Source organism: Haliotis cracherodii, unplaced genomic scaffold (genome assembly GCF_022045235.1).
Source record: "Haliotis cracherodii isolate W230 unplaced genomic scaffold, xgHalCrac1.p SCAF_17, whole genome shotgun sequence".
Lineage (NCBI taxonomy): Eukaryota > Metazoa > Mollusca > Gastropoda > Lepetellida > Haliotidae > Haliotis > Haliotis cracherodii.
In genome coordinates, this window is record NW_027266272.1 from 2,327,012 (window position 1) to 2,352,585 (window position 25,574).

The following is a 25,574-nucleotide window of genomic DNA, read 5'->3' on the forward strand; positions in this document are numbered from 1 at the left end:
TGGATGCTTCACCCTCAGCCAGCCCCCCTCCCTGCTGGATACCCCTGCATGGTGTTGAGTAAATAATCAATGAATAGATATAGATGCCCCTTGGATGCTTCACCCTCAGCCAGCCCCCCTCCCTGCTGGATACCCCTGCATGGTGTTGAGGAAATAATCAATGAATAGATATAGATGCCTCTTGGATGCCCCACCCTCAGCCAGCCCCCCTCCCTGCTGGATACCCCTGCATGGTGTTGAGTAAATAATCAATGAATAGATATAGATGCCTCTTGGATGCCCCACCCTCAGCCAGCCCCCCTCCCTGCTGGATACCCCTGCATGGTGTTGAGTAAATAATCAATGAATAGATATAGATGCCTCTTGGATGCCCCACCCTCAGCCAGCCTCCCTCCCTGCTGGATACCCCTGCATGGTGTTGAGTAAATAATCAATGAATAGATATAGATGCCTCTTGGATGCCCCACCCTCAGCCAGCCCCCCTCCCTGCCAGATACCCCTGCATGGTGTTGAGGAAATAATCAATGAATAGATATAGATGCCCCTTGGATGCTTCACCCTCAGCCAGCCCCCCTCCCTGCTGGATACCCCTGCATGGTGTTGAGTAAATAATCAATGAATAGATATAGATGCCCCTTGGATGCTTCACCCTCAGCCAGCCCCCCTCCCTGCTGGATACCCCTGCATGGTGTTGAGTAAATAATCAATGAATAGATAAAGATGCCCCTTGGATGCTTCACCCTCAGCCAGCCCCCCTCCCTGCTGGATACCCCTGCATGGTGTTGAGTAAATAATCAATGAATAGATATAGATGCCCCTTGGATGCTTCACCCTCAGCCAGCCCCCCTCCCTGCTGGATACCCCTGCATGGTGAGGAGGAAATAATCAATGAATAGATATAGATGCCCCTTGGATGCTTCACCCTCATCCAGCCCCCCTCCCTGCCGGATACACCTGGGGATGAATAAAGATTCAAAGAATAGTCCCTGGGTGCCCCACCCTTGTTGTCAACCCACAAAATGTGCGTCCAGTAGGCACAAATGTATAGAATGGATGAGGAAAAAATATATTGCATCCCACCCAATAATGCACAATTACATTCATTGTACCAAATTATTGACAAGAAATATATAGGTCTTGTTATTCAAAATTATCACATCTTACAGTACAGTAAACTACGGTTATAATGAACTCAAAGGGATTACTGCTTTTAGTTCGTAATAACTGTAGTTCGTTATAAGCATATATACAGCATATATACAAGAAATGGCCGGGGCTAAACAATGAGTTTGTTATATCAGTCAGTTCGTTATAAGTGTATTCACCATAAACGTAGTTTACTGTACTATACACCATTGCATTACTGTATGGGATTACACGTCCCTCATATTTCATGTAAGGACCTTTGTATTGAATTATTTGGGTCCCCTGGATCTCTAGTACTGTCGGTAAGGGTAAAACCCTGGGTGCCCCACCCTCACATCCCATATCCCTCCTGGGCAGTCCCCCAGGGAGGAATTAACAAACAGTATCATCTGGATCCCTCACCCCCAGGCCATTCTCCCTGGGGAGGAATATATAGACAAAGAATAGACTGGGACACCTCACCCCCACAGCCTGACCCCTTCCTGGCCCATTCCCCCTGGGGAGGAATTATTTAAATAAAGAATAGACTGGGACACCTCACCCCCACAGCCTGACCCCCTCCTGGCCCATTCCCCCACAGAGGAATATATAGATAAAGAATAGCCTGGGACACCACACCCCCACCGACAGACCCCTTCCTGGCCCCCTCCTGGCCCATTCCCCCTGGGGAGGAATATATAGATAAAGAATAGACTGGGACACCTCACCCCCACAGCCTGACCCCTTCCTGGCCCATTCCCCCTGGGGAGGAATATTTAAATAAAGAATAGACTGGGACACCTCACCCCCACAGCCTGACCCCCTCCTGGCCCATTCCCCCACAGAGGAATATATAGATAAAGAATAGCCTGGGACACCACACCCCAAACAACAGACCCCTTCCTGGCCCCCTCCTGGCCCATTCCCCCTGGGGAGGAATATATAGATAAAGAATAGACTGGGACACCTCACCCCCACATCCTGACCCCTTCCTGGCCCCCTCCTGGCCCATTCCCCCTGGGGAGGAATATATAGATAAAGAATAGACTGGGACACCTCAACCCCACATCCTGACCCCTTCCTGGCCCCCTCCGCCTTGGGAGGAATATATAGATAAAGAATAGACTGAGACACCTCAACCCCACATCCTGACCCCTTCCTGGCCCCCTCCGCCTTGGGAGGAATATATAGATAAAGAATAGACTGGGACACCTCAACCCCACATCCTGACCCCTTCCTGGCCCCCTCCGCCTTGGGAGGAATATATAGATAAAGAATAGACTGAGACACCTCACCCCCACAGCCTGACCTCTTCCTAGCCCATTCCCCCTGGGGAAGAATATTTAAATAAAGAATAGACTGAGACACCTCACCCCCACAACCCGACCCCCTCCTGGCCCATTCCCCCTGGGGAAGATTAGGTAATTAATGATAACTCAGAGACCCTCACCCCACAGAGATGGTGAGTCAGTCATAGGGCACAGGTTAGTCTCCAGCCCAACTGATGCAGCCCTTGTAATTGAGATATACAGATATTATCACTCTTGTTTTTACCAAGATGATCAAAGCTAGACTAATGCCTTGTCTCTGAAAATGTATGATTTGGATAGAAACAAGCACCTGTATTTAATTTGAAAAGGAGCTCCAGTAAGATGGGAGATTCAGAACCTGTGAAAAATCTTGACATTTTATTTAGAGCTATGGCAGTACAGTAAGGATGATGTAAACATAGGGTGGTACAGGGACTCCGTGACAGCCTCATGCAGAGGCACCTCATGGGAAGTTTTAGCATCTGAATATCCAATAACATATTGTATTTCAATGTTAAGATTTAGAAAAGTTGGTAAAATAATAATTTGACTATTGTACATGTTGTAATTAGTGTGGCTAGGTATCAGATGGGTCCATGTTTAGTTATGTGGTATATCTATATCACTGGACATATTCATTTCAGGAAAGGGATAGTCCTGCACCATGACTGTGGAATATATTTATTTTATGAAAAACGTATACAAAAGCAAGTCTAGCATGCTCCAGCTAGCTCTATGAACTATGCATCGGGAATTTTTTTTATTTTTATTTTAGAGTCAAGAAGGGTATTGTGTAATATAAGATTTCATAGACTAAATGTTAGTCTAGAAGATGGAGTGAGCATGGTTTTATGCCACTTTTAGCAATATTCCAGCAATATCATAGCGGGGACACCAGAAATGGGCTCATTTCAGAAACAAAAGTCAAATAAATAACTTCCTTTCTGCAGTAACAAACACGACACTTAGTGACTTTGTGTTTGTGCTTTCTATGTTTCAGTTCATGAAGAGCAGACAGTGTATGAAGCTGGGTTGCTAGGCGACGTCTGCCTGGTGCTAGAGCCTGGTAAAGCACCAGACACAAATCAGGTAGGAATGAATCACTGGGTCACTGAGTGACTGGTTCCTGGAAGTATTTGCACTGCATCACCTTTATGAAAAGTAAAGATAGATTCTTGTCATGTTTGTTGTTAATCTATTTTTAGCTAATAACCTATGTGGGGTTTCCCTTGTGTGTTTGTCAGATATTTTAACACAGTGTGGGGTATTTTGTATCATATATTTGGATATGAAATTTGGTTTATGAAAGCAAATAGAAAAATCCCAATGTGATTCTGCTCCTAAAAACAGGACAGTTTGGTGTTTGCTGAATAGCGAATACTTAATCAGTCAATCTTTGTTTCAACTTTTCCAATTAACAGGGGTGATGGGTAGGGCAGGGACGGGTAGCTCGGGTACTCGGGTTGGGTGGGTACTGAATAGGACCCGGTACCCACAGGACTACCCGAACCCGTGGTTAGTCATGTGATATATTGTTTAATGATTAAAAATATCTAGAACTCTATGGTTACAGTACAAGTCTCTAATGTTTGCATTTCTTTCTGACTAAGCACCATTGCTTCTGACCTTTATAGGTTTGAATAAAAATAACACTTCAGTCAACTTCAGTGTATGCATGACCAGATCGTTTTATACATATGTTTAAATCGATGTAATCGGGGCTACACTCAAACTATTTCCAATCGGACATTTTGTACCAAACACTTGAGACCTGTAGCGGATACCCGGGTAGGGTCGGGTAATAGCGGGATGGGTAACCAGGTAGTAAATTTGGACTCGTCCCAGCCCAACTGATGAGGTAGCATAGTGGTTAAAGCTTTTGCTTGTCACTCCAAAGACCCTGGTTCAATTCCCACATGGGTACAATGTGTGAAGCCTATTTCTGGTGTTCCTGTCTATATATTGCTGTAAATTTGCCAAAAGTGGTGTAAACCCAAACTCACTCACTCACTGACTCCAAATAACAGATCCATTGATCCAGGGTATAATATGTGTCCTCACTTAAGTCATGCATTTGCGCAAAGTAACTAAAATGAAATACATATTAATTGCTTGAGAATAGCAAGGGAGGTAACTCTTTCATTCACACACACCCCTGAACACATTTCTTCAAATATTCTGTTTAAGTGACATGGTATTTACAAGCATAATAAACCACAATATTAAATAAACAACATACATTTTGAAATATGTGCACACAGTCTTATCAAGAGTAATGTTCAGAAATGAAAACTAATTGCCCCGAGTCATGTAGATTGCCCAGGCTTATCTGTAGCCTCAATTCCATATGTGACACTTCTTGAATATCCTGTTGTAAGTATTGCTGATTGTTTCCCACAGTCTTTGGCTTGGGGAACGAGTGTATAGGATCAGGTCATTACCTAGAGATCCTAGCGTTAAACCAGATTTTTGTGTGGCCACTTAAGATAGGTGGTTTTATTCCAATTTAAGAGAAGAGTGTTATTAGGCAGTGTAACATAGGATTTGATGTCCAGTTGCTGAGTGGATGTCCTAATAAGGACTACGGTCCATTTCTCAATAGCCGAGTAGTAAAATCAATATGTATTATGTCTTCAGTGTAAGTAATTGGCTTGAGCACCTGCCGGTGGTACTGTTAGGATCAAGTACAGTGCCAGATGAATAATTTTACCTTCTGTAGGCTTGGAAACTATTCTCATGCATGTCATACTTCTCTTATCTCTCTCTATGCATAACACAATCTACCCTGAAAACCACCATTTAAGGGTTAATAGGTATTTAGGTCAAGTTTTGTGGATTGATAAAGATGAAGGGAGATAATTCATGTAGTTACTTCCATTAGTAAATCAAGCTTTATGAACAAAATCATAAAGATTGCTTGAATGATGACACCACAATTATCAAATGCTTATAAGATTTATGCAGATGTGTTATGAATTAATAATGATATGGCAAACTAATTCATATCTTGGGTTTTTAATTTATATTCAAATTGTTCTAAGTTGCAGATAATAACAATGCTTATTAGTTACTAGTGTTAACTGGACATGCTCCTAATTGGTTGATTAGAATTATCCATCATGGTCTCCTGCTACTTGGCAGTATGGAGTGATGTTGGTTGAGGAATATGGGTCTTCACCCTTCCTTTCATTGATGTCTCTGCAGGCTCTCGTAAAACTCAAGAGCTAATTTGAAAAGTTTGGTGTATATTTTCACTATTTTTGTAGATTAATTTTTTAATGTATGAATGTATTTGTTATAAAGGAATACACAAATGTTCCTGATTGTGGTTTTCACCCCAATACACTGGTTTTCTTTACCGTGGGGTCTGTAAATTCCCTTAGTCCGTTATATGATGGTGAATTATTATTAGCGATTCATCAGAATTATGAGGGAAAAAAAATATTTTCTGATAAATATTGCCATTAATTTAAAGCGTATCCTGTATATAATTAACTGAAATATTCTTTGCAATGTGTCTTTTTCTGCAGTTGTCTCAAAGTTGAATATGACCATATGTATCAATCCTGCAACTGATCATGTGACACGGGTTAGTGTCCTCAACTTACATCTGAATAAAAGTATTTATTTTAGTGTTTTTTTTAAGTACTTTTCTGCACTTTAAACAATATCAAAATCAATATCCCCAGGCATGTTTCAAAACGTATACTGCTTTGTAACAGAAAATGGAACACTTCCTGATATACCTTTGATTGGAAAATATAATCTTATGACCTTGACCTTCAACCAGTGAAGTCAACGTTACAAATATTGCCATTCTAATAAAACCACAATGTTTGTTACATTTAGGTAGTATGTTTGTGTCAAGGTAAAATGTATTACTTTATTCATTTATTTTAAATTATGGAGAATACATAATATTCAAATTAGTTCAGTTCATTTTTCATTACAGCTAATTCTAACTTGGCCAGATGAATCAATTGGTGGGGTAATATTCACTCCAAACCAAAGTTGCGGCTCATTAGCAATGCGCTTTAGGGTTTGAGGATTGAAGGTCGTAACCTTATCCTACTCAAATTATTCTTTGTGGACTCCTGAAAGATTCAGGAGTTGAAATAGCAATATGAAAAATAGCTCTGTTTGGGAAGAACACATGTGAATCTGTCATGGATGGCAACATGTTACTTCTTTACTGTTGCATTTGTTGTCATCGGTCACCTTCTCTTCAGAAGGCAATAGATTAATGAATCAAACAACGCCATTTAAATTGAAAAAGAGCCCCAGTGAGATGGGAGACTCCTGTACCTTACAGGCTACGGGCAAAGACAAATAGGGTTCAGAGACTGTAAGACAGGCTACATGATTCCCAGCAATTCACTTTTGCTGCCAATGATATTTTGAATGCATAGTTTGTAGAGGGATTGCTATTGTTTGTTTTTTATTATCATTTTATTACAGAAATATTGTAATGATAGTTATCCAAGAACTAGACATTTCTCTTTTAATCTCTTGCATATTTTGGATTTATATTAAATATTCCGCTACTAAGATGAGACTGGTTGATTTGATCACATTATTTGGTTACTGTGGGTAGTGGACATGCTTCTAGTTTAGTCATGTTATTGCTTTGTTTCAGATAACCTTGACCTTTACACCCTATGACCCCAAAAATGACCTCCATGATATTGAACTCACTGTGGAGAAGGCAGACACAGTGGAAGGCTGCCTGAAGAACATGGTGGAACGAGCAGGCTTCACAGGTAGCTTAACTTTCAGTTGTTATTACTTGCAGGGATTTATCAAGGATTGTAAACTAAGTGCCTTTCATAATATAAGAAAAACGTGTTGGCCAACTAATTAAAAAGAGGAATCACTAAATTTGACCCACACCTTTTTGGTTGCGCCTCGTTAGCTAAAAGCACTATACTTGCTGTGCAAACAAACCATGCAACCAGTTGACGAGTTTCTCAGAGGTCGGCCATGATGAATACAATATAAAAAAGTACACCCTGCAAGTAATATTTGTGCTTGTCGTTAATACCAATTTGGTTTGTCAGACTTTGGGATAGTTTCTCATGGTACTTGTGTCAAGGTTAAGTTCACTCTCAAGGTCCTACCATCCCACTGTTTCCAGGGGATGACTGGCACCTGAGGAAGACCAACTGGTGCGGGGAGATGGCGGAGGTGTTGGATGACCTTGACCTTACTCTCGATAAAAGTCTTGTCAGTGATGGAGATCATTTACTTCTTCTGCCTGGGAGACTTCCCCCAAAGGTGAGACAACTCTAAGATTTAAACTGTACCAGGTTACTCTCAGATGAACATATTTATTTCATGATTAATTCAAATAATTCAATATCCTGTTTTAAAGAGGAAGACAAAACGTGGAAAATACCAAATGTTGATTGATTGATTTGAGGTTAATTTCCTGAAAACAAAGGTTATGACAAAAAAAAGAAGGAATTTTTCAGATTTAAAAAATTGCCATGCTCCTGATTGCTAGGGTTACCTACGTTTGCCGATACACCTGTACCCAACTCCCACGAACCCTCGCCACTCCGGTGACCAGCCTGGAATGCTGGCCTGGATCTCTGCCGGAATACAAGGTACTGTACTCCGACCTTGTTAGGATCTCCGCTGGAATGCAAGAGAATGTACTCCAATATCATCAAATGTTAAGTGCTAGACACAAGGTTATGAGAAAAATTCATACTGCCTAAGATTACCTACACACCAAGAAATCACTACAGGTGTCTTTTCTGCGTTTTGACTAATATTATCCCATGGCGTCAATTCCATGATTTACTGTATATCCCCCCCCCCCCTTCACCCGCCCGCTCACCTGCTCCCTGCTTCCCTCCCTCACCTGCTCACCCACTCCCTCCTTCCCTCCCTCTTTCCCTCCCTCACCAGCTCACCCGCTCCATCCTTTCCTCCCTCCTTCCCTCCCTCACCTGCTCACCCACTCCCTCCTTCCCTCCCTCCTCTCCCTCCTTCCCTCCCTCACCTGCTCACCCACTCCCTCCTTCCCTCCCTCCTTCTCTCCCTCCTTCCCTCCCTCACCTGCTCACCCACTCCCTCCTTCCCTCCCTCACCTGCTCACCCCGCTCCCTCCTTCCCTCCCTCCTTCTCTCCCTCCTTCTCTCCCTCACCTGCTCACCCACTCCCTCCTTCCCTCCCTCCTTCCCTCCCTCCTTCCCTCCCTCACCTGCTCACCCACTCCCTCCTTCCCTCCCTCATTCTCTCCCTCCTTCCCTCCCTCACCTGCTCACCCACTCCCTCCTTCCCTCCCTCACCTGCTCACCCACTCCCTCCTTCCCTCCCTCACCAGCTCACTCACTCCCTCCTTCCCTCCCTGCTTCCCTCCCTCACCAGCTCACCCGCTCCCTCCTTCCCTCCCTCACCTGCTCACCCACTCCCTCCTTCCCTCCCTCCTCTCCCTCCTTCCCTCCCTCACCTGCTCACCCACTCCCTCCTTCCCTCCCTCCTTCTCTCCCTCCTTCCCTCCCTCACCTGCTCACCCACTCCCTCCTTCCCTCCCTCACCTGCTCACCCCCTCCCTCCTTCCCTCCCTCCTTCTCTCCCTCCTTCTCTCCCTCACCTGCTCACCCACTCCCTCCTTCCCTCCCTCCTTCCCTCCCTCCTTCCCTCCCTCACCTGCTCACCCACTCCCTCCTTCCCTCCCTCATTCTCTCCCTCCTTCGCTCCCTCACCTGCTCACCCACTCCCTCCTTCCCTCCCTCACCTGCTCACCCACTCCCTCCTTCCCTCCCTCACCAGCTCACTCACTCCCTCCTTCCCTCCCTGCTTCCCTCCCTCACCAGCTCACCCGCTCCCTCCTTCCCTCCCTCCCTCCTTCCCTCCCTCACCTGCTCACCCGCTCCCTCCTTCCCTCCCTCCTTCCCTCCTTTCTTCCCTCCCTCACCTGCTCGCCCACTCCCTCCTTCCCTCCCTCACCAGCTCACCCACTCCCTCCTTCCCTCCCTCACCTGCTCACCCGCTCCCTCCTTCCCTCCCTCCTTCCCTCCTTTCTTCCCTCCCTCACCTGCTCGCCCACTCCCTCCTTCCCTCCCTCACCAGCTCACCCACTCCCTCCTTCCCTCACGGCTTCCCTCCCTCACCTGCTCACCCACTCCCTCCTTCCCTCCCTCCTTCCCTCCCTAACCAGCTCACCCGCTCCCTCCTTCCCTCCCTCCTTCCCTCCCTCACCAGCTCACCCGCTCCCTCCTTCCCTCCTTCCCTCCCTTACCTGCTCACCCCGCTCCCTCCTTCCCTCCCTCCATCCCTCCCTCACCTGCTCACCCACTCCCTCCTTCCCTCCCTCCTTCTCTCCCTCCTTCCCTCCCTCACCTGCTCACCCACTCCCTCCTTCCCTCCCTCCTTCCCTCCCTCCTTCCCTCCCTCACCTGCTCACCCACACCCTCCTTCCCTCCCTCACCTGCTCACCCGCTTCCTCCTTCCCTCCCTCCTTCCCTCTCTCACCTGCTCACCCGCTCCCTCCTTCACTCCCTCCTTCCCTCCCTCACCTGCTCACCCACTCCCTCCTTCCCTCCCTCACCTGCTCACCCACTCCCTCCTTCCCTCCCTCCTTCCCTCTCTCACCTGCTCACCCACTCCCTCCTTCCCTCCCTCCTTCCCTCTCTCACCAGCTCACCCACTCCCTCCTTCCCTCCCTCACCCGCTCCCTCACCTGCTCACCTACTCCCTCCTTCCCTCCCACCTTCCCTCCCTCCTTCCCTCCCCCACCAGCTCACCCACTCCCTCCTTCCCTCCCTCCTTCCCTCCCTCACCTGCTCACCTACTCCCTCCTTCCCTCCCTCACCAGCTCACCCGCTCCCTCCTTCCCTCCCTCTACCGCTCATTCAATCCCTCTCCCTCACTCACTCACTCACTCACTCACTCACTCTGTGTTCTGCAGGCCTCCTGTCTCCGTCTGCCAGTACAACATCAGCCAACATGGCCGTGTCACAAACCCTCCAGGTCGGCGAGGTCGAGATATCCAAGGATGCGACCTTGGAGGACCTGAAGCTTCAGCTCATGACCTTGCCCGCCCTGACCGACATGCCCGTGCCAACATTCGAGTTCCTACGAGTGAGACTTGTTACTGACCACCGCCCCGGGCAGGTGTTACGAGGTCTCACCCAGACACTGAGGTACGTAACATGTCACTGACCACCGCCTCGGGCAGGTGTTACGAGGTCTCACCCAGACACTGAGGTACGTAACATGTCACTGACCAACACCCCCGGCAGGTGTTACCAGGTCTCAGCCAGACACTGAGGTACGTAACATGTCACTGACCACCGCCCCGGGCAGGTGTTATGAGGGCTCAGCCAGACACTGAGGTAGGTAACAGGTCACTGACCACCACCCCGGGCAGGTGTTACGAGGTCTCACCCAGACACTGAGGTAGGTAACATGTCACTGACCACCACCCCAGGCAGGTGTTACCAGGTCTCAGCCAGACACTGAGGTAGGTAACATGTCACTGACCACCACCCTGGGTAGGTGTTACCAGGTCTCAGCCAGACACTGAGGTAGGTAACATGTCACTGACCACCGCCTCGGGCAGGTGTTACGAGGTCTCAGCCAGACACTGAGGTAGGTAATAGGTCACTGACCCCCACCCCCGGCAGGTGTTAAGAGGTCTCAGCCAGACACTGAGGAAGGTAACATGTCACTATCCACCACCCCGGGCAGGTGTTATGAGGTCTCAGCCAGACACTGAGGTAGGTAATAGGTCACTATCCACCACCCCGGGCAGGTGGTACGAGGTCTCAGCCAGACACCGAGGTAGGTAACATGTCACTATCCACCAACCTGGGCAGGTGTTACGAGGTCTCAGCCAGACACTGAGGTAGGTAACATGTCACTGACCACCACCCCAGGCAGGGTTTACGAGGTCTCACCCAGACACTGAGGTAGGTAACATGTCACTGACCAACACCCCAGGCAGGTGTTACGAGGTCTCAGCCAGACACTGAGGTAGGTAACATGTCACTGACCACCACACCGGGCAGGTGTTACGAGGTCTGGCTTCAAGTAGCCAATCAGTGATAATTTAAGTCCTGGCTTCAAGTAGCCAATAACCAATCAGTGATAATTTAAGTCCTGGCTTCAAGTAGCCAATAACCAATCAGTGATAATTTAAGTCCGGGCTTCAATTAGTCAATAACCAATCAGTGATAATTTAAGTCTGGGCTTCAAGTAGCCAATAACCAATCAGTGATAATTTAAGTCCGGGCTTCAAGTAGCCAATAACCAATCAGTGATAATTTAAGTCTGGGCTTCAAGTAGCCAATAACCAATCAGTGATAATTTAAGTCCGGGCTTCAAGTAGTCAATAACCAATCAGGGATAATTTAAGTCTGGGCTTCAAGTAATCAATAACCAATCAGTGATAATTTAAGTCCGGGCTTCAAGTAGCCAATAAGGAATCAGTGATAATTTAAGTCCGGGCTTCAAGTAGTCAATAACCAATCAGTGATAATTTAAGTCCGGGCTTCAAGTTGTCATTAACCAATCAGTGATAATTTAAGTCCTGGCTTCAAGTAGCCAATACCCAATCAGTGATAATTTAAGTCTTTGCTTCAAGTAGCCAATAACTAATCAGTGATAATTTAAGTCTGGGCTTCAAGTAGTCAATAACAATCAACCATCAGCCCTAATTACTGTAAAGTGTTGGCTTCCATTGTCTATTGCTAATCACCTATCAGCGCCAATCATCTGTTGGCTTCCATTGCTAAGTTTCCACAGTAGTATAGGTAATGATGGTTCTGGACCACTTCCACTGGAGCCAGATATATATACCTACACCACTACTACAGGGGGAATTTTTAATGCAAAAATGATGATGCGCACAAACGATCGTCATGCTAAGCAGTTGCTAAAATTGGTTACATTTTGCTAAGTAAATTTTAGCAACTGCTTAGCAAAATATAGCAACTGCTTAGCATGACGATCGTTTGTGCACATCATCATTTTTGCATAAAAAATTCTCTCTGTAGTAGCAGTATAGATATATAAATCTGGCTCCAGTGGAAGTGGTCCAGAACCATCATTAACTATTCTACTTCCACCTTTTGTTATCTTATTACTTTTGTTGTCCTTACATGTACATATATATATATGCTCTCTGCCTCGTGGCATTCATTCAGCTGATCGTGGAGTAAGCATGTACTCCGAAACATTGTGTTCCCCATAATAAAGAAGTTGACATCCATAAATTCTCTTCCTTATGTGTATCACTTCTAAATGCCTTTCAAAGACTTAACGGGGCGGTCGGCTAGCCTAGTAGTTAAAGCGTCACGCCGAAGACCCGGGTTCGATTCCCGACATGGGTACAATGTGTGAAGCCCATTTCTGGTGTTCCCCGCCGTGATATTGTCGGAATATTGCTAAAAGCGGTGTAAAACCTCACTCACTCACTCACTCACTCACTCACTCAAAGACGTAACTCCATAACATTGTTGTTCTGAAATCTTTGCTTCCAGGCGACTTAAAGTGACATCCGCGAGCAGTATTGCCGTCCAGATTGTTCCTCACGAGGAGAACCTAGGGTGAGTGAGTGGCTGTTGTATGCTGGGATATATGTTATCAAAGTCATAATGAACTGTGATCATATGCATTGAGTGATAACTGTCAAGTTTAAAAACAGAGAAACAAACAAACATATAATAAACAAGATTCTGATCACAGTTGTATATTTAAGACATTATGTAGGTAGGATTATGTAAGTCTGACTGTTGGATTTGGGGGAAGAATATGCTGAAATATTCCTTGAATTTTTTAGTTGATTGCTCAGATATATTCCAGTAAATAATCGAGTCTGGACCAAACAATCTTGTGATTGATATGATAAGCATTGATCCACACAATTGGGATATAATGACATGCAATTAACCAAGTCAGTGAGCCTGACCAACTGATCCATTTAGTCTCCTTTTACAACAAGCTTTGGATACTGGGGACCTGTATCCTTACCCCAAATCCCCAGGGGACGAAAAGAGCATGTGTCTTCTGTTTATTTAAGGGAAATTAATTTTGTCAATTTTATCATTTCATCATTTTGGTGTGAGGCCGAAAATTATATATATAGGGTGATGTTGTTCAACCTATTCTAAATAAAGGTTTTAAGGGAAGGGTCAATTTTTCAGCTCGAATGAGATCGTGATCAATATCAAACAGAGGCTCCCTGGAACGCAGACGTACGACGTAGAGCAAGAGTTCATCTGGGACGTCTCACACGGCGTCTCCCCCCTCGACTTCAAGCAGGCCGTGGCTGACTTTCTGGCACTTCCTGTCGAGCAAATTGTCATTGCCAAACACATCGCTCGACAGTTCAAGTGGCTGGTTGTCCAAGAACAGAAGGCAAGTGATTACAGCAACAATAGTCTTGAATAATAATAATATTGTTAAATTAGATTAATGAATTTAAACAAAGCAATTCCTAATGCTGCAAAGAATCTTCTGAGAGGTGGTGACCCCCCTAACTTTAAGGTCAAGGTGACAGTGTTCCATCACTCAGATTTTGCTAGACTGTCTAATGTTATAAAGGAATAGCTTCCGAGTGTAAAATGTTGCAATTTGTGATGGGTGCCTTGCTAGTTTGACTGGACTAAGTATCCACAGTGTCTACAGCACACTTACATGACTGCCCACGTCGGTACAGTGTGTGATGCCTATGTCTTGTCTACCATGCTACGTCTTGTCTACTCTGCTATGTCTTGTCTACCCTGCTATGTCTTGTCTACCATGCTATGCCTTGTCTACCCTATGTCTTGTCTACCCTGCTATCTTGTCCACCCTGCTGTGTCTTGTCTACCATGCTATCTTGTAAACCCTGCTATGTCTTGTCTACCCTGCTATGTCTTGTCCACCCTGCTATGTCTTGTCTACCCTGCTATGTCATGTCTTCCCTGCTATCTTGTCCACCCTGCTGTGTCTTGTCTACCATGCTATCTTGTCAACCCTGCTATGTCTTGTCTACCCTGCTATGTCTTGTCTACCATGCTATGCCTTGTCTACCCTGCTATGTCTTGTCTACCCTGCTATATCTTGTCTACCCTGCTGTCTTGTCTACCCTGCTATGCCTTGTCTACCCTGCTATGTCTTGTCAACCCTGCTATGTCTTGTCTACCCTGCTATGTCTTGTCTACCATGCTATGCCTTGTCTACCCTGCTATGTCTTGTCTACCCTGCTATGTCTTGTCTACCATGCTACATCTTGTCTTTCCTGCTATCTTGTCTACCATGCTACGTCTTGTCTTTCCTGCTATCTTGTCCACCCTGCTATGTCTTGTCTACCCTGCTACGTTTTGTCTACCCTGCTGTCTTGTCCACCCTGCTATGTCTTGTCTACCCTGCTATGTCTTGTCTACCCTGCTATGCCTTGTCTACCCTGCTATGTCTTGTCTACCCTGCTATGTCTTGTCTACCCTGCTATGCCTTGTCTACCATGCTACGTCTTGTCTACCCTGCTATGTCTTGTCTACCATGCTACGTCTTGTCTACCCTGCTATATCTTGTCTACCCTGCTGTCTTGTCTACCATGCTACGTCTTGTCTACCCTGCTATGTCTTGTCTACCCTGCTATGTCTTGTCTACCCTGCTGTCTTGTCTACCCTGCTGTCTTGTCCACCCTGCTATGTCTTGTCTACCCTGCTATGTCTTGTCTACCCTGCTATGCCTTGTCTACCCTGCTATGTCTTGTCTACCCTGCTATGTCTTGTCTACCCTGCTATGCCTTGTCTACCATGCTACGTCTTGTCTACCCTGCTATGTCTTGTCTACCATGCTACGTCTTGTCTACCCTGCTATATCTTGTCTACCCTGCTGTCTTGTCTACCATGCTACGTCTTGTCTACCCTGCTATGTCTTGTCTACCCTGCTATGTCTTGTCTACCCTGCTGTCTTGTCTACCCTGCTGTCTTGTCTACCCTGCTATGTCTTTTCTACCCTGCTACGTCTTGTCTACCCTGCTATGTCTTGTCTACCCTGCTGTCTTGTTATAATAATAACAATAATAATGATAATAATAATATCTATTTGACAGCCAACCAATCAGAAGGGCAAGAAGAAGAGAGGCGGGGCCAACAAGAGCAGTATGCGTCAGGCTCCCTACCATATACAGGATGGAGATGTGTTCGGCGTCAAGGTACGACATCACTGTCATCCTGTTTCTTCCCAAAATTCAGTTCAGAAATTATACATTTTTACTAAGGCCAGACTCTTTTTCGGGGGTTGACAGATATTTTGTCTAAAATATTTTTGGCGGTTGGTTGAAATATGTATTTCAAATTCCAACTCATGTTTCGTCTTAATTTAAAGCGTTTTTAAGATTTTAAGATACTTATTCCACAGGTTTTTATTAGAATATTTTAAATAATTCATGTATATTGATAACAATAGTAAATGCTCTCTGGGCAGACCCTGTATCCATTAGACCACGGATCTCGGACCATGGTCCTCTTCCATTATGAACTTCATCTATAACTGATGGACTCGCCATGTCCGCGGACCTTCTGCTCTCTGGGCAGATGCTGTATCCATTAGACCACGGGTTTCAAACAATGGTCCTCTTCCGTTATGAACTTCATGTATAGCTGATGGACTCTGTGTGTCCAGTCTGTAGCAGATGTTGTTGCTTGTTGCCACAGACGCTACAGGGAGACCCTGACAACATGGACGACTTCAGCACAGAGGAGGATATCTTAGGTCGAGAGGAAATTCAGCGGGCTTCTGACGAAAAGAAAAAGATGTAGGTATCTTGGTAACTCGAGACATTTTGCAAATTTTCTCACATTTTTCGAACTACAGAATAACCAAATACACATGAACTGTCTGACACTAATACCACATGCACACACACATGCACACACACAATACACATGCACACATATGACGCATGCACACACACATGCAAACACACATGACATGCAGAAGGCAAGCTGGATGTTCTAAATAAGAACAGAGAACAAAATTGTATTTTTTTAACCAGTGACTGAAAAAGATATTCTCTCTCAAACAAGATCCCAGTACTTCCTCCCTGTTTATTAATGCTGAATATAAATGTTGTCTGTCCCAATATAAACCATGGAGGGTGCTTATTTCTAACTGGTTTGTGGTCATTTCAGGAGAGAAGAGAGAAAGAAAGCATATGGAGATGGACCAGCTGCCCGGCGCCCAGAAGTCGCTTTGACCATTAAAGTTGACTCCTTCACGTAGCACTAAGTCAAATTGTGGAATAACTGGTCTATCTGTCTGCTAGGGGAGAATCTTGTTCACCCATGTTATTGCTGACTCAGGTTGGGCATCTGGACATGATCTGTCCTGACTGTACATATATACTACTCAAAAGAAGTTAAGGATCAGCCGATTCTTTCATATTACTATAGTTAATCTCTCATGCCATGACAGATTAACTTTACCAATATGAAAGAATCGGGTGATCCTTAACTTCTTTTGAGTAGTATACCTTAAAACAAGGTTAGGGATCAGGAATATTTTGGAGGATATGTTTATTCAATTGTTTGCTCAGTCTTCACGTCCAAAAAGTATCCCCCCAAATATAAATGATCCCTAACTTTTTGTTCATTATACAAAGGGCGAGGAAGGAGAAGGGTTCTTGTTGGCCCATGGGATATGCATAATTTAAGAAAAGAGGAATCTTTCTTTAATCATTGTGAAAGTTATCTGATGTGTTCAGATAGATGTTCATTTCAACAGGGGCGGTCAGGTAGCCTAGTGGTTAAAGCGTTCGTTCGTCACACTGAAGACCCGGGTTCGATTCCTGACATGGGTACAATGTGTGAAGCCCATTTCTGGTGTCCACCACCGTGATGTTGCTGGAATGGCGTAAAACCATACTCAGTCATTCATTTCAACAGTTGTGTGTTTAGGTGAGGTGAGATGAAAGTCCGGACTGATTTATGGTGCAAGCCCACTGAGATATCATGCCGCAGTTTAACATGAATACCCCACTCAGACACAGTATACTGACTTACGGGCGACCAGTCTTGTTTTAGCCCCTTAATGCCAAGCGCCAGACAGGGTAACAACAAGTACCATCTTTTAACGTCTTTTGGTATGAACACCGGACCCTCCTCTCTCCAGGCGCACACTCTACCACTAGACCACGGAGGCTGTCTGTGTATATGGGACGTAGTAATAAATAAATAGGTAAGGCTCTTAAAAGGCTAATTAGAGATAAGGGTGTTAAGGAACATTTTAACATGAGCAAATCTTTGACTCAGCTGAATCAGATATAGATTAGCTCAAAGTTACATTTTTAACATGAAACTCGAAAAAATGAGCCTCTTCCCTCGTTTTAGCCCTACTTTTATGTTTCATAATGTCAGGAGTACAAAACTTGCAAATGTAAGAAAATGTAAAAAATGTGTCACTCATATGATCATGTCTGATAACTTTCAAACCAATATTTAAATGTATTCTGCAGCTTAACAAAGGACAAAATGGCTGTTATCCTATCTTGTCCTTTGTCGTATTTTATCTTATTTCTGTATTCGACGTAATAAGTGCCCAGGGCGCTCTCAAAATTAAAAATAGGACTCTCTAATTGGAAAATTATTTTGGTGAGTTGAAGTTCGTAAATCTCGTGGTTTATGCTGACAGCCTGAAATGTTTATATATGACATATTTTTCCAGGATTTAATTGCCCATAATTAAGGGTGCATGTAACACACGAGTGCGTATTATATGTGAATAAATAAGTCTTGTGTACATTGATCAACTGGAAGGGGTGCTAATTGAGATTGTTCACTAGCCAATATACTAGCAAATATCGCCATGGGCCCTTATTAGAGCGGGGCGCTTATTACGTCGAATACGGTAGTCTACATCATTGATTAATATTTACAGACATATGGATATATGTATTTCAGCTACTGTGTTAATTACATGTGTTACAAGCAGGGGTAGACACCACTGGTCATATCTAACTTGTCCGCCTGGTGAGATGTGGTGCCACTGTCACATACATAGAAACATTGTGTATACTACACAAAATAAGTTCAAAGAACTCCCGATTCTTTCACATGACTATAGCTAATCTGCCATGCCGCTACAGAGAGCTATAGTCAATAGGAAAGAACTGGGTGTTCTTCTACTTCTTTTGAATAGTATATAATGAAGTTAAAGTGTACGTGAGTGCGTGCGTGCGCGCATGCGTGTGTGTGTGCACATTATACCCAAGTCACTTTGTGACGGGCGGTCAGGGAGACTAGTGGTTAAAGCGTTCGCTCGTCACACCGAAGAACTGGGTTTGATTTCCGACATGGGTACAATATGTGAAGCCCATTTCTGGTGTACCCCGTCGTGATATTGCTGGAATATTGCTAAAAGCGGGCATGGGTAAGGTGCTGACAAACCTAGAAACATAATCAGGGGGAACCAGGATTCAAACTCACAATCATAGGTTTCTGGCGTGCCCACGGGACAACTCTGCACATCGAATTGCGGAACCTTAGACGACTGGGTCACCAGTGCCCCTGGGGAGAAAAGTGAAGCAGGTCTTGGACATTTACCACTTTGGTGACACCACGAGCATGAGATTGGTCCAGAGAAACCCAGGATCATGTAGGCACATTGGATTCAAACCCAGGATCATAGCACATGGGAACTGCAATTCTGAACAGCCAATTCAAGATTGCAGCATTAGCACCAGATTAATGGTGTACGGGAAAAGAAGCTGCAGTGATCGTATCCCTGTCATGCTCCCTATGAACAATTTGATATTGTCTTGTTGATGCACAGAGATATGAGATTCCTGATTTGTAACATATCGCTCTAACAACCCTGCCACAATGTACATGAATCATAATCCTATAAAAAATGCAACACAATTTGCTTCCTAAAGTATTTGCCTTAAATATATGCACTTATATTTTCGATCATGCTACTTTCTATGTACTTATGTCCAGACGTGAGAATCTTCCACAGATCCACAAATTTTAGAGACGACAAATTTGTTAAAATCTCATGGCTTCCCCCAAAACACCCCCAAATTATGGACCACGCATCATTGCAAAGTTGTGTCAGCTGAAAAGGAAAATATCCAACCTCATCCCTGTATATAGGTTGTGAATCATTCATTGAGAGGGTAGGATAAAAATTCTTTACCAGTTTTCAACTAGGTAAGTAAATATTTTGTTGCACAATTAAAAATAAATGAACTCGTATTAAAGGACAAGTTTCTAAAGAAGTGAATCATGTTGCATTTGGGGGCTGACCAATTGATTTCGGGGGGGTATGGGAGGGGGTGGGGGGTAGCTCAATAAAAAATTAAAAAATTAAAATAAAAATATCTCGACAGAGTATTTCGTTAGCAAAGCCATAATCTTTGACAGAGACATGGCCATGAGAGACAGTTCGCCTGTAACCCTCCTTTATTAATAATCATTTCAAGAGGCCATAGCAGTTGTTGATCGGAAATGACCATTGAGCATCATTTTTTCCCTTGAAATGTCTTAGGGGGGCCCAGTCGTCTAGATTCGCTGTGCAGAGTTGCGTCCCTTGGGCACGCCAGAAACCTATGATTGTGGGTTCGAATCCCGGTTCGCCCGATTATGTTTCTAGGTTTGTCAGCACCATACCCGTGCTCGTGGGTTTCACCGAAGTGGTAAACGTCAGAGACCTGCATCACTTCGGGCTTTCCTCCAACATTAAGCCGACACACCGCGATATAAATGGAATACTGTTAAAAGCGGCGTTAAACCCAACTCACTCACTCAATGAAATGTCGTAGATCATGATGCATGCCCTTATCTGAAGTCACTATCAAAATTGTTTATGGGAGCACAGCTACAAGACGAGAGGATAACCAAAAACATTCTGATTTCTCGATAGTGTATGACAGCATAATGTTGATGTACAATGTGAACAGTTGAAACTTACAATAAAATTGTTATAAGCCTACATAATGTGTGTGTGTTTGTATTAAACAAGATGCAGTAATGTAAAACCCACACCATCCTTTAAGTTGGTACGGTTTACATACAGAGGACCCTAAAATACATTAGAGCAGAGTGGGTCCTCAATCAGCAGAAACGGCTTTGGTCACATGTAGTACAACTATACCCAATAATGCACACATTTTATGTGGATGCTGCTTGAAAACAAGCCTTGGGTCCTTGAGTTTTGAGTGAAAAGTGCTGTTTACACAAGCTGTAGGTTCAGTACAATTTTTCTCATTAAAAACTTCACCTGAAAAATATTGATTACTTTGACAGTTTTGAAGTGAGGTGAGTGAAGACAAATGGTGGATTCTGGACCACTACGACTTTCTAAATGGTAAATCAGATGGCCAGATGTAGCTGGAATATCAAGGCCATAGTTAACTTTTCTTGACAGGGGGGCAAATAAGATTATTTGTTTCTTATTCAAGTTAACTTTCACAAGGAAAAATGTTTTCTATAAAAAAAATCCAGGTGGGGCAACTGCACCCCCCGGCTGGCTACAGCACTGAATATTGATGACTGCAGCTTCTTACAGGTCTGCGTGTGTTAAACGCATTGGAGAAAACTGGTATCAAACAATCGCTTTCCTCGTCCATGATTGGCTACTCCATGGTGATGGTCTGATGTCATATCATGGCGGACTACTTTTGCCCAGATTGTAATTGAAAAGTTTCTTGTGCATTAGTCAAATTTGACTTTGTTGAAACCTTATGGTTTTGGAGTTAAATAAATGGTCTTTGATTGTATCTATAGTCTGTTTGCTACAAAATCGTACCGATGAAATACAAAACAAATATATATTATAGATTCGAAAGCAACAATTTGTTTTAAATGGCATGAAAGTTATTTATTTGTCAAAACTTACTCGTCACCATAATTACGGAAATTGTCATGAGGGGTACATAGGACTAGTTTGCATTATCGCCAGCTTTGACAATACACACAACTTTCTTCTGGAGGTCACACAAGGCTGGAGTAGAAAGCTGGATGATGACATCAATGACCATTATGTTATGCATTAATGCACCACTGTGATCATGAGCATAGACAAAATATGCATTGACTCAATGCTAAAATGGTGCGATTTTGCTTGTTAGATAGGTTTTAAAACCACTCGTAAGATAAATGGTATCTGTTTGTTGTTTAACCCCTGCACTCAGCAGTATTCCAGCTATATGATGGCGGTCTGTAAATCGAGTGTGGGCCAGAAAATCCAGTGATGGACATCATGAGCATCGATCTACACAATTGGGATACAATGACATGCATCGACCAAGTCAGCAAGCCTGACCACCCAATCCCGTAATATCCTCTTACAACCGGCATAGTCGCCTTTTACGACGAGCATAGGTTACTAAAGCCATGTACCCCGTATCTTCACGACACCCATGAAGTGAGCCCTAAATAACCCAACATTCACCATGCAATAACAACATACGACGACTGTTTACTAGAATAATTTATTTTTTTCTGGTAGAAAAGGAGAATGAATAGAGTACAGGTTTGATCTGTTGCAGCTGCGTACAAACTACAGCGAAGACGGACGAGCGGAGTCGCCGTTGGTCAGTCAGCCTGTTGGGGCACAGAGCTCGGGTTACAGAAGATTCATCTCCATTGTCTACCAAGGTTTTTAAGGGTTTTTCATAATCCTCCAAGTCGGTACGTGTAGCAGAAATACAGAAACTGATACATGCAATACTGTGGAACAGTCAGACAAAAGTTAGGTGTCAAATCATGGAGAGAAATGAACAAATCAGCTTTCCACTCAAAGAGAAACATGAAGGTTGTCTTGTAAACTAGAGAACGGTCACGAAGGATCTACCCTAGCACAGTGTCTGGTTGCGGCACACATGGTGTGCTCCCTGGAAATGGTCTAGGTTCGAGCCAAGCCTCGAAGGGCACTCTCGCAGGGGTAGTGACATACATACAGGGGCAATCAGAATACATGGGAGGGGTGGGGTTACATGGGAAGGGTAGCTAAGGGAGTGGGCGGGGTATGGCTAATGTGGTTGGGCGGGACAACTAGGGGGAGTATCGGGTATAAGAGTTTGACTATACTAAGTACAGTGAGTAACTGAGTGTATGGGCCAGGAGGTACTATGCCAGTTGTCAATGTTAAATTCTGTGGAAATGAGAAATAAAGAAACCTATTCATTAACTCAGGCTGAGGTAGAAGGCTGCTAAATAATTTGCAAAAAAATGCTGATCACATTGTGCCATCATGTGGCTTTAAACATAGGGTAATGTTAATAAGGAAATTGTTTTCTTTCAAACCAAATTAAATAGTACTTTGTCCTCAATCAATTAACCTTACCGATCGGTGTCTAAATTTTGATAAAAATTAGTCAAAGGCTCAAAAAACCAAACTTGAACTTTACCCCCACTTCAAATACTGGCCATGTGCAAAATGTATGGAAAATAACAATTAATTCCTCAACTTTGTAAAACAATTGTGCATTCTGTCACATGAAGGGGGGGATAGTCAAGAGGCAACAAGTTTTTGTACAAACGACAAACTACTGGGACAACAGTAAACGTTGGATATAGTAAACATGGTAACAAAACCTCACATATTCTCCAAGACTTGGCTCGTAAAGTAATCTGCCCAGCAAAAACAAAATAAGGAACTTTTGAGGAGATTTGTCCACACAAAAAAAGTCAAATCCCTCAGTCATAATATATAATGCAAGAAAACCAAGCTGGTTAACTTGAAAGGAAAACTGTTTCCTTGGCGACTAACCATGCAAGGTGTAAGAATCAACACCAAAACCAATTTCAGAAAACAGTTTCAAACAGTGGGACCCACCTAGGAGTCAGTTATAATCAAACTGATCTAGTCAAAAAATAAACTGACAAGTTATTGAACGATACACGGTGAAATATATGTCAGGTCTAGAGTTAAGTACGCCATAACAAGGTTATTGAATGCATAAAAACTGTAATAGTAATCATCATAATCATAATCATCATCATCAATGAGAGTCCACAGAGTTCTGCATTTTCTCCCTGGGCTGTGAGAGTCCATGGCTTGTGTGGGGTGGTCTACATACATCTAATAATTAGCACAAGAAGGCATCAAAACATTGGACAGACACATCCAGCCTGAATCTGTCATGGCATCTGTGAACAGTTAGGTACACAGACACTTGAAACCAATTTCAAAAAGCAAAAACAGCAACAAAAATTAGTCCTATATATAGGATCTTTTTTTCTTTTTTAAACTTGGTTTCAATAGACTGGTAGAAGGGTCTCATCGCAATCATATTTCATAATTTCATTTTCACTGAAAATGGGTTATATTTTGATTCACTGATTGTCTTAGAGTTACCCCCCTTGCTTAGTCCAGATAGGCCCATTCCTCAGAGCAATTCCTCTTCACAGAAGTTCAATATCAGAAACACTGGACTACTGTGTGGAATGGGCCTCTGGATCAGAAGAAACAGACAGCCATGACAGGAGCGGCCAAGTGTGTTGCTGAGGCGGTCAGTCAGGTTGGTCAGTCGCCATGTGTCAGTTGAGTTGCTATCAAATGGAGCTGTTCTCAAGTGTGCAAGCATCAGGATGCTGGGTCTGCCGTTGGACAGTCAGACATTAGGATACAGACAGGACATTGCAACTACATTGTCAGGCATCTTTCACAGATGGAATCAGTGCCAGACGACCTCCCGAACTCTGACCTTGACTTATTATACAGATGAGTCAGGTCAAGGTCAGCTAGGAGGGTTCTGGCATAACAGTGGATGTTTTTTCTGGCCTGTCTGATTGCAAACACAGCCATGTGAATACTGTTGAGACAGACTTACTGCAGCGGCAGTTTTTATCAATATTTTGCCTCAGTACAGGGCAAAATAGAAACATACCCTGCAAATAGTATCATAAAAATTCTAACAAAAAATCATCTCAACAAGTATCAAAAATAAACTTTCATACTGTTCAATTTTTTTTTACAAAAAAAGACCATGATATACTTCAAACATGCAACAATGGTCAAATCTAAAATTTGTTCAAACTCAATAAAGTATAAATATATCATCTACATGGACATCAAGCCCCCATCTACCATCTGGATAACATCTGCCAGTGGAGATGGAGGCGCAATGCAAATCGTTCACCGTCAAACGTTAATCTCAACTCGCTGCCAATCCCACCGATAGCTAGCCACGAGTTATAGTGAATCATTTTGATGCCTTAGACCATGCCACAAGTGGAGTCCACTTGCAAGAGTGGAGTAGTTTTCTCATCACTTACATTGAGAGAAAAACGGAGAGAAAATGAGAGCTACTTGGGGACAGACCTATCTATATGTGCAACTAAACATTTACTCCAAGAAGAGAGAAACAAAGTTCTTTGGTTGTCATGCCAGGTGGTCGATCAGTCGGTCTCCATTTCCATTGCTGCTAGCTCAGTGCAGTTCATCTACATGGGCAGAAGACAGTACAATCAACATTCATACACTTCTACAGTTTAGTTCCTCCAATCCAAGTCTTTTTCTTCCTTCCATCCAAGTGGCAATATTTTTTTATTTATAACAGTATTCATGTAAGTAGCCATCTCATCTTTCCATCCAACCTGAACACAACTGTATAATGTATGAATCTTATTGATATAACTTAGTGTCTAGATGCCCATGTACATGTGAGTTTTGATATAGCTGTCTTTGTTAGTTGCCGTTCTGTTGTGGTCGTGGGTTCCGGGGGCCACCTCGCATTGCTCCAGGTCCAGAGCTTTGCTGTGCAACCAAGGAGCGTATACGTCGCTGTGCGGCCTGATTAGCGTAGAAATGACCAATAATGTTGACTGGGACCTCTTCACATTCCCCTTGCTCATCTGGCAACTTGACAATAGCACCACTCACTCGCTGCAACTCTTTAACCTACAACAGAATCAATGACAAGCCTAAGAAAAGACCTAAAATAATCATAATAGACACAGTTTGATGAATAGTCTCATATGTTTTTCCTGAGTGAGTGAGTGAGTGAGGTTTTACGCCGCTTTTAGCAATATTCCAGCAATATCACGGCGGGGGACACCAGAAATGATGTTTTTCATGAACACCACAAGGGTTAACAAATGGGGTTCAGTTTACTTAGACTCTAATACTCTCTAATTCCTAAAAGGTATCTGTCAAAAAGTTCAGCATTGTGCAGACATGTCGTGCACTTCC

The 25,574-nt window shown here is 43.8% G+C and overlaps 2 protein-coding genes across 6 annotated transcripts in view; one reads left to right on the plus strand and one right to left on the minus strand.

Annotated features, from left to right (window-relative positions):
- Positions 1 to 16,731, plus strand: part of LOC139464824 (ubiquitin carboxyl-terminal hydrolase 40-like) — a 58,623-nt gene extending 41,892 nt beyond the window's left edge. For both annotated transcript variants that reach the window (XM_071246343.1, XM_071246344.1), the window contains exons 22-31: positions 3,436 to 3,524; positions 7,072 to 7,195; positions 7,570 to 7,709; positions 7,939 to 8,041; positions 10,354 to 10,588; positions 12,929 to 12,994; positions 13,592 to 13,805; positions 15,490 to 15,591; positions 16,094 to 16,194; positions 16,571 to 16,731. In XM_071246343.1, coding sequence (XP_071102444.1) covers positions 3,436 to 3,524; positions 7,072 to 7,195; positions 7,570 to 7,709; positions 7,939 to 8,041; positions 10,354 to 10,588; positions 12,929 to 12,994; positions 13,592 to 13,805; positions 15,490 to 15,591; positions 16,094 to 16,194; positions 16,571 to 16,661 — 1,265 coding nt within the window. In that variant the 3' untranslated portion in view covers positions 16,662 to 16,731. The remainder of the gene's footprint in view (positions 1 to 3,435; positions 3,525 to 7,071; positions 7,196 to 7,569; positions 7,710 to 7,938; positions 8,042 to 10,353; positions 10,589 to 12,928; positions 12,995 to 13,591; positions 13,806 to 15,489; positions 15,592 to 16,093; positions 16,195 to 16,570) is intronic.
- Positions 16,732 to 21,866: 5,135 nt separating this feature from the next.
- The window catches only part of LOC139464825 (insulin-like growth factor 2 mRNA-binding protein 2), a 76,403-nt gene continuing 72,695 nt past the window's right edge, over positions 21,867 to 25,574 (minus strand). For all 4 annotated transcript variants that reach the window (XM_071246346.1, XM_071246347.1, XM_071246345.1 and 1 more), the window contains one exon: positions 21,867 to 25,283. In XM_071246346.1, the coding sequence (XP_071102447.1) occupies positions 25,071 to 25,283 (213 nt within the window). In that variant the 3' untranslated portion in view covers positions 21,867 to 25,070. The remainder of the gene's footprint in view (positions 25,284 to 25,574) is intronic.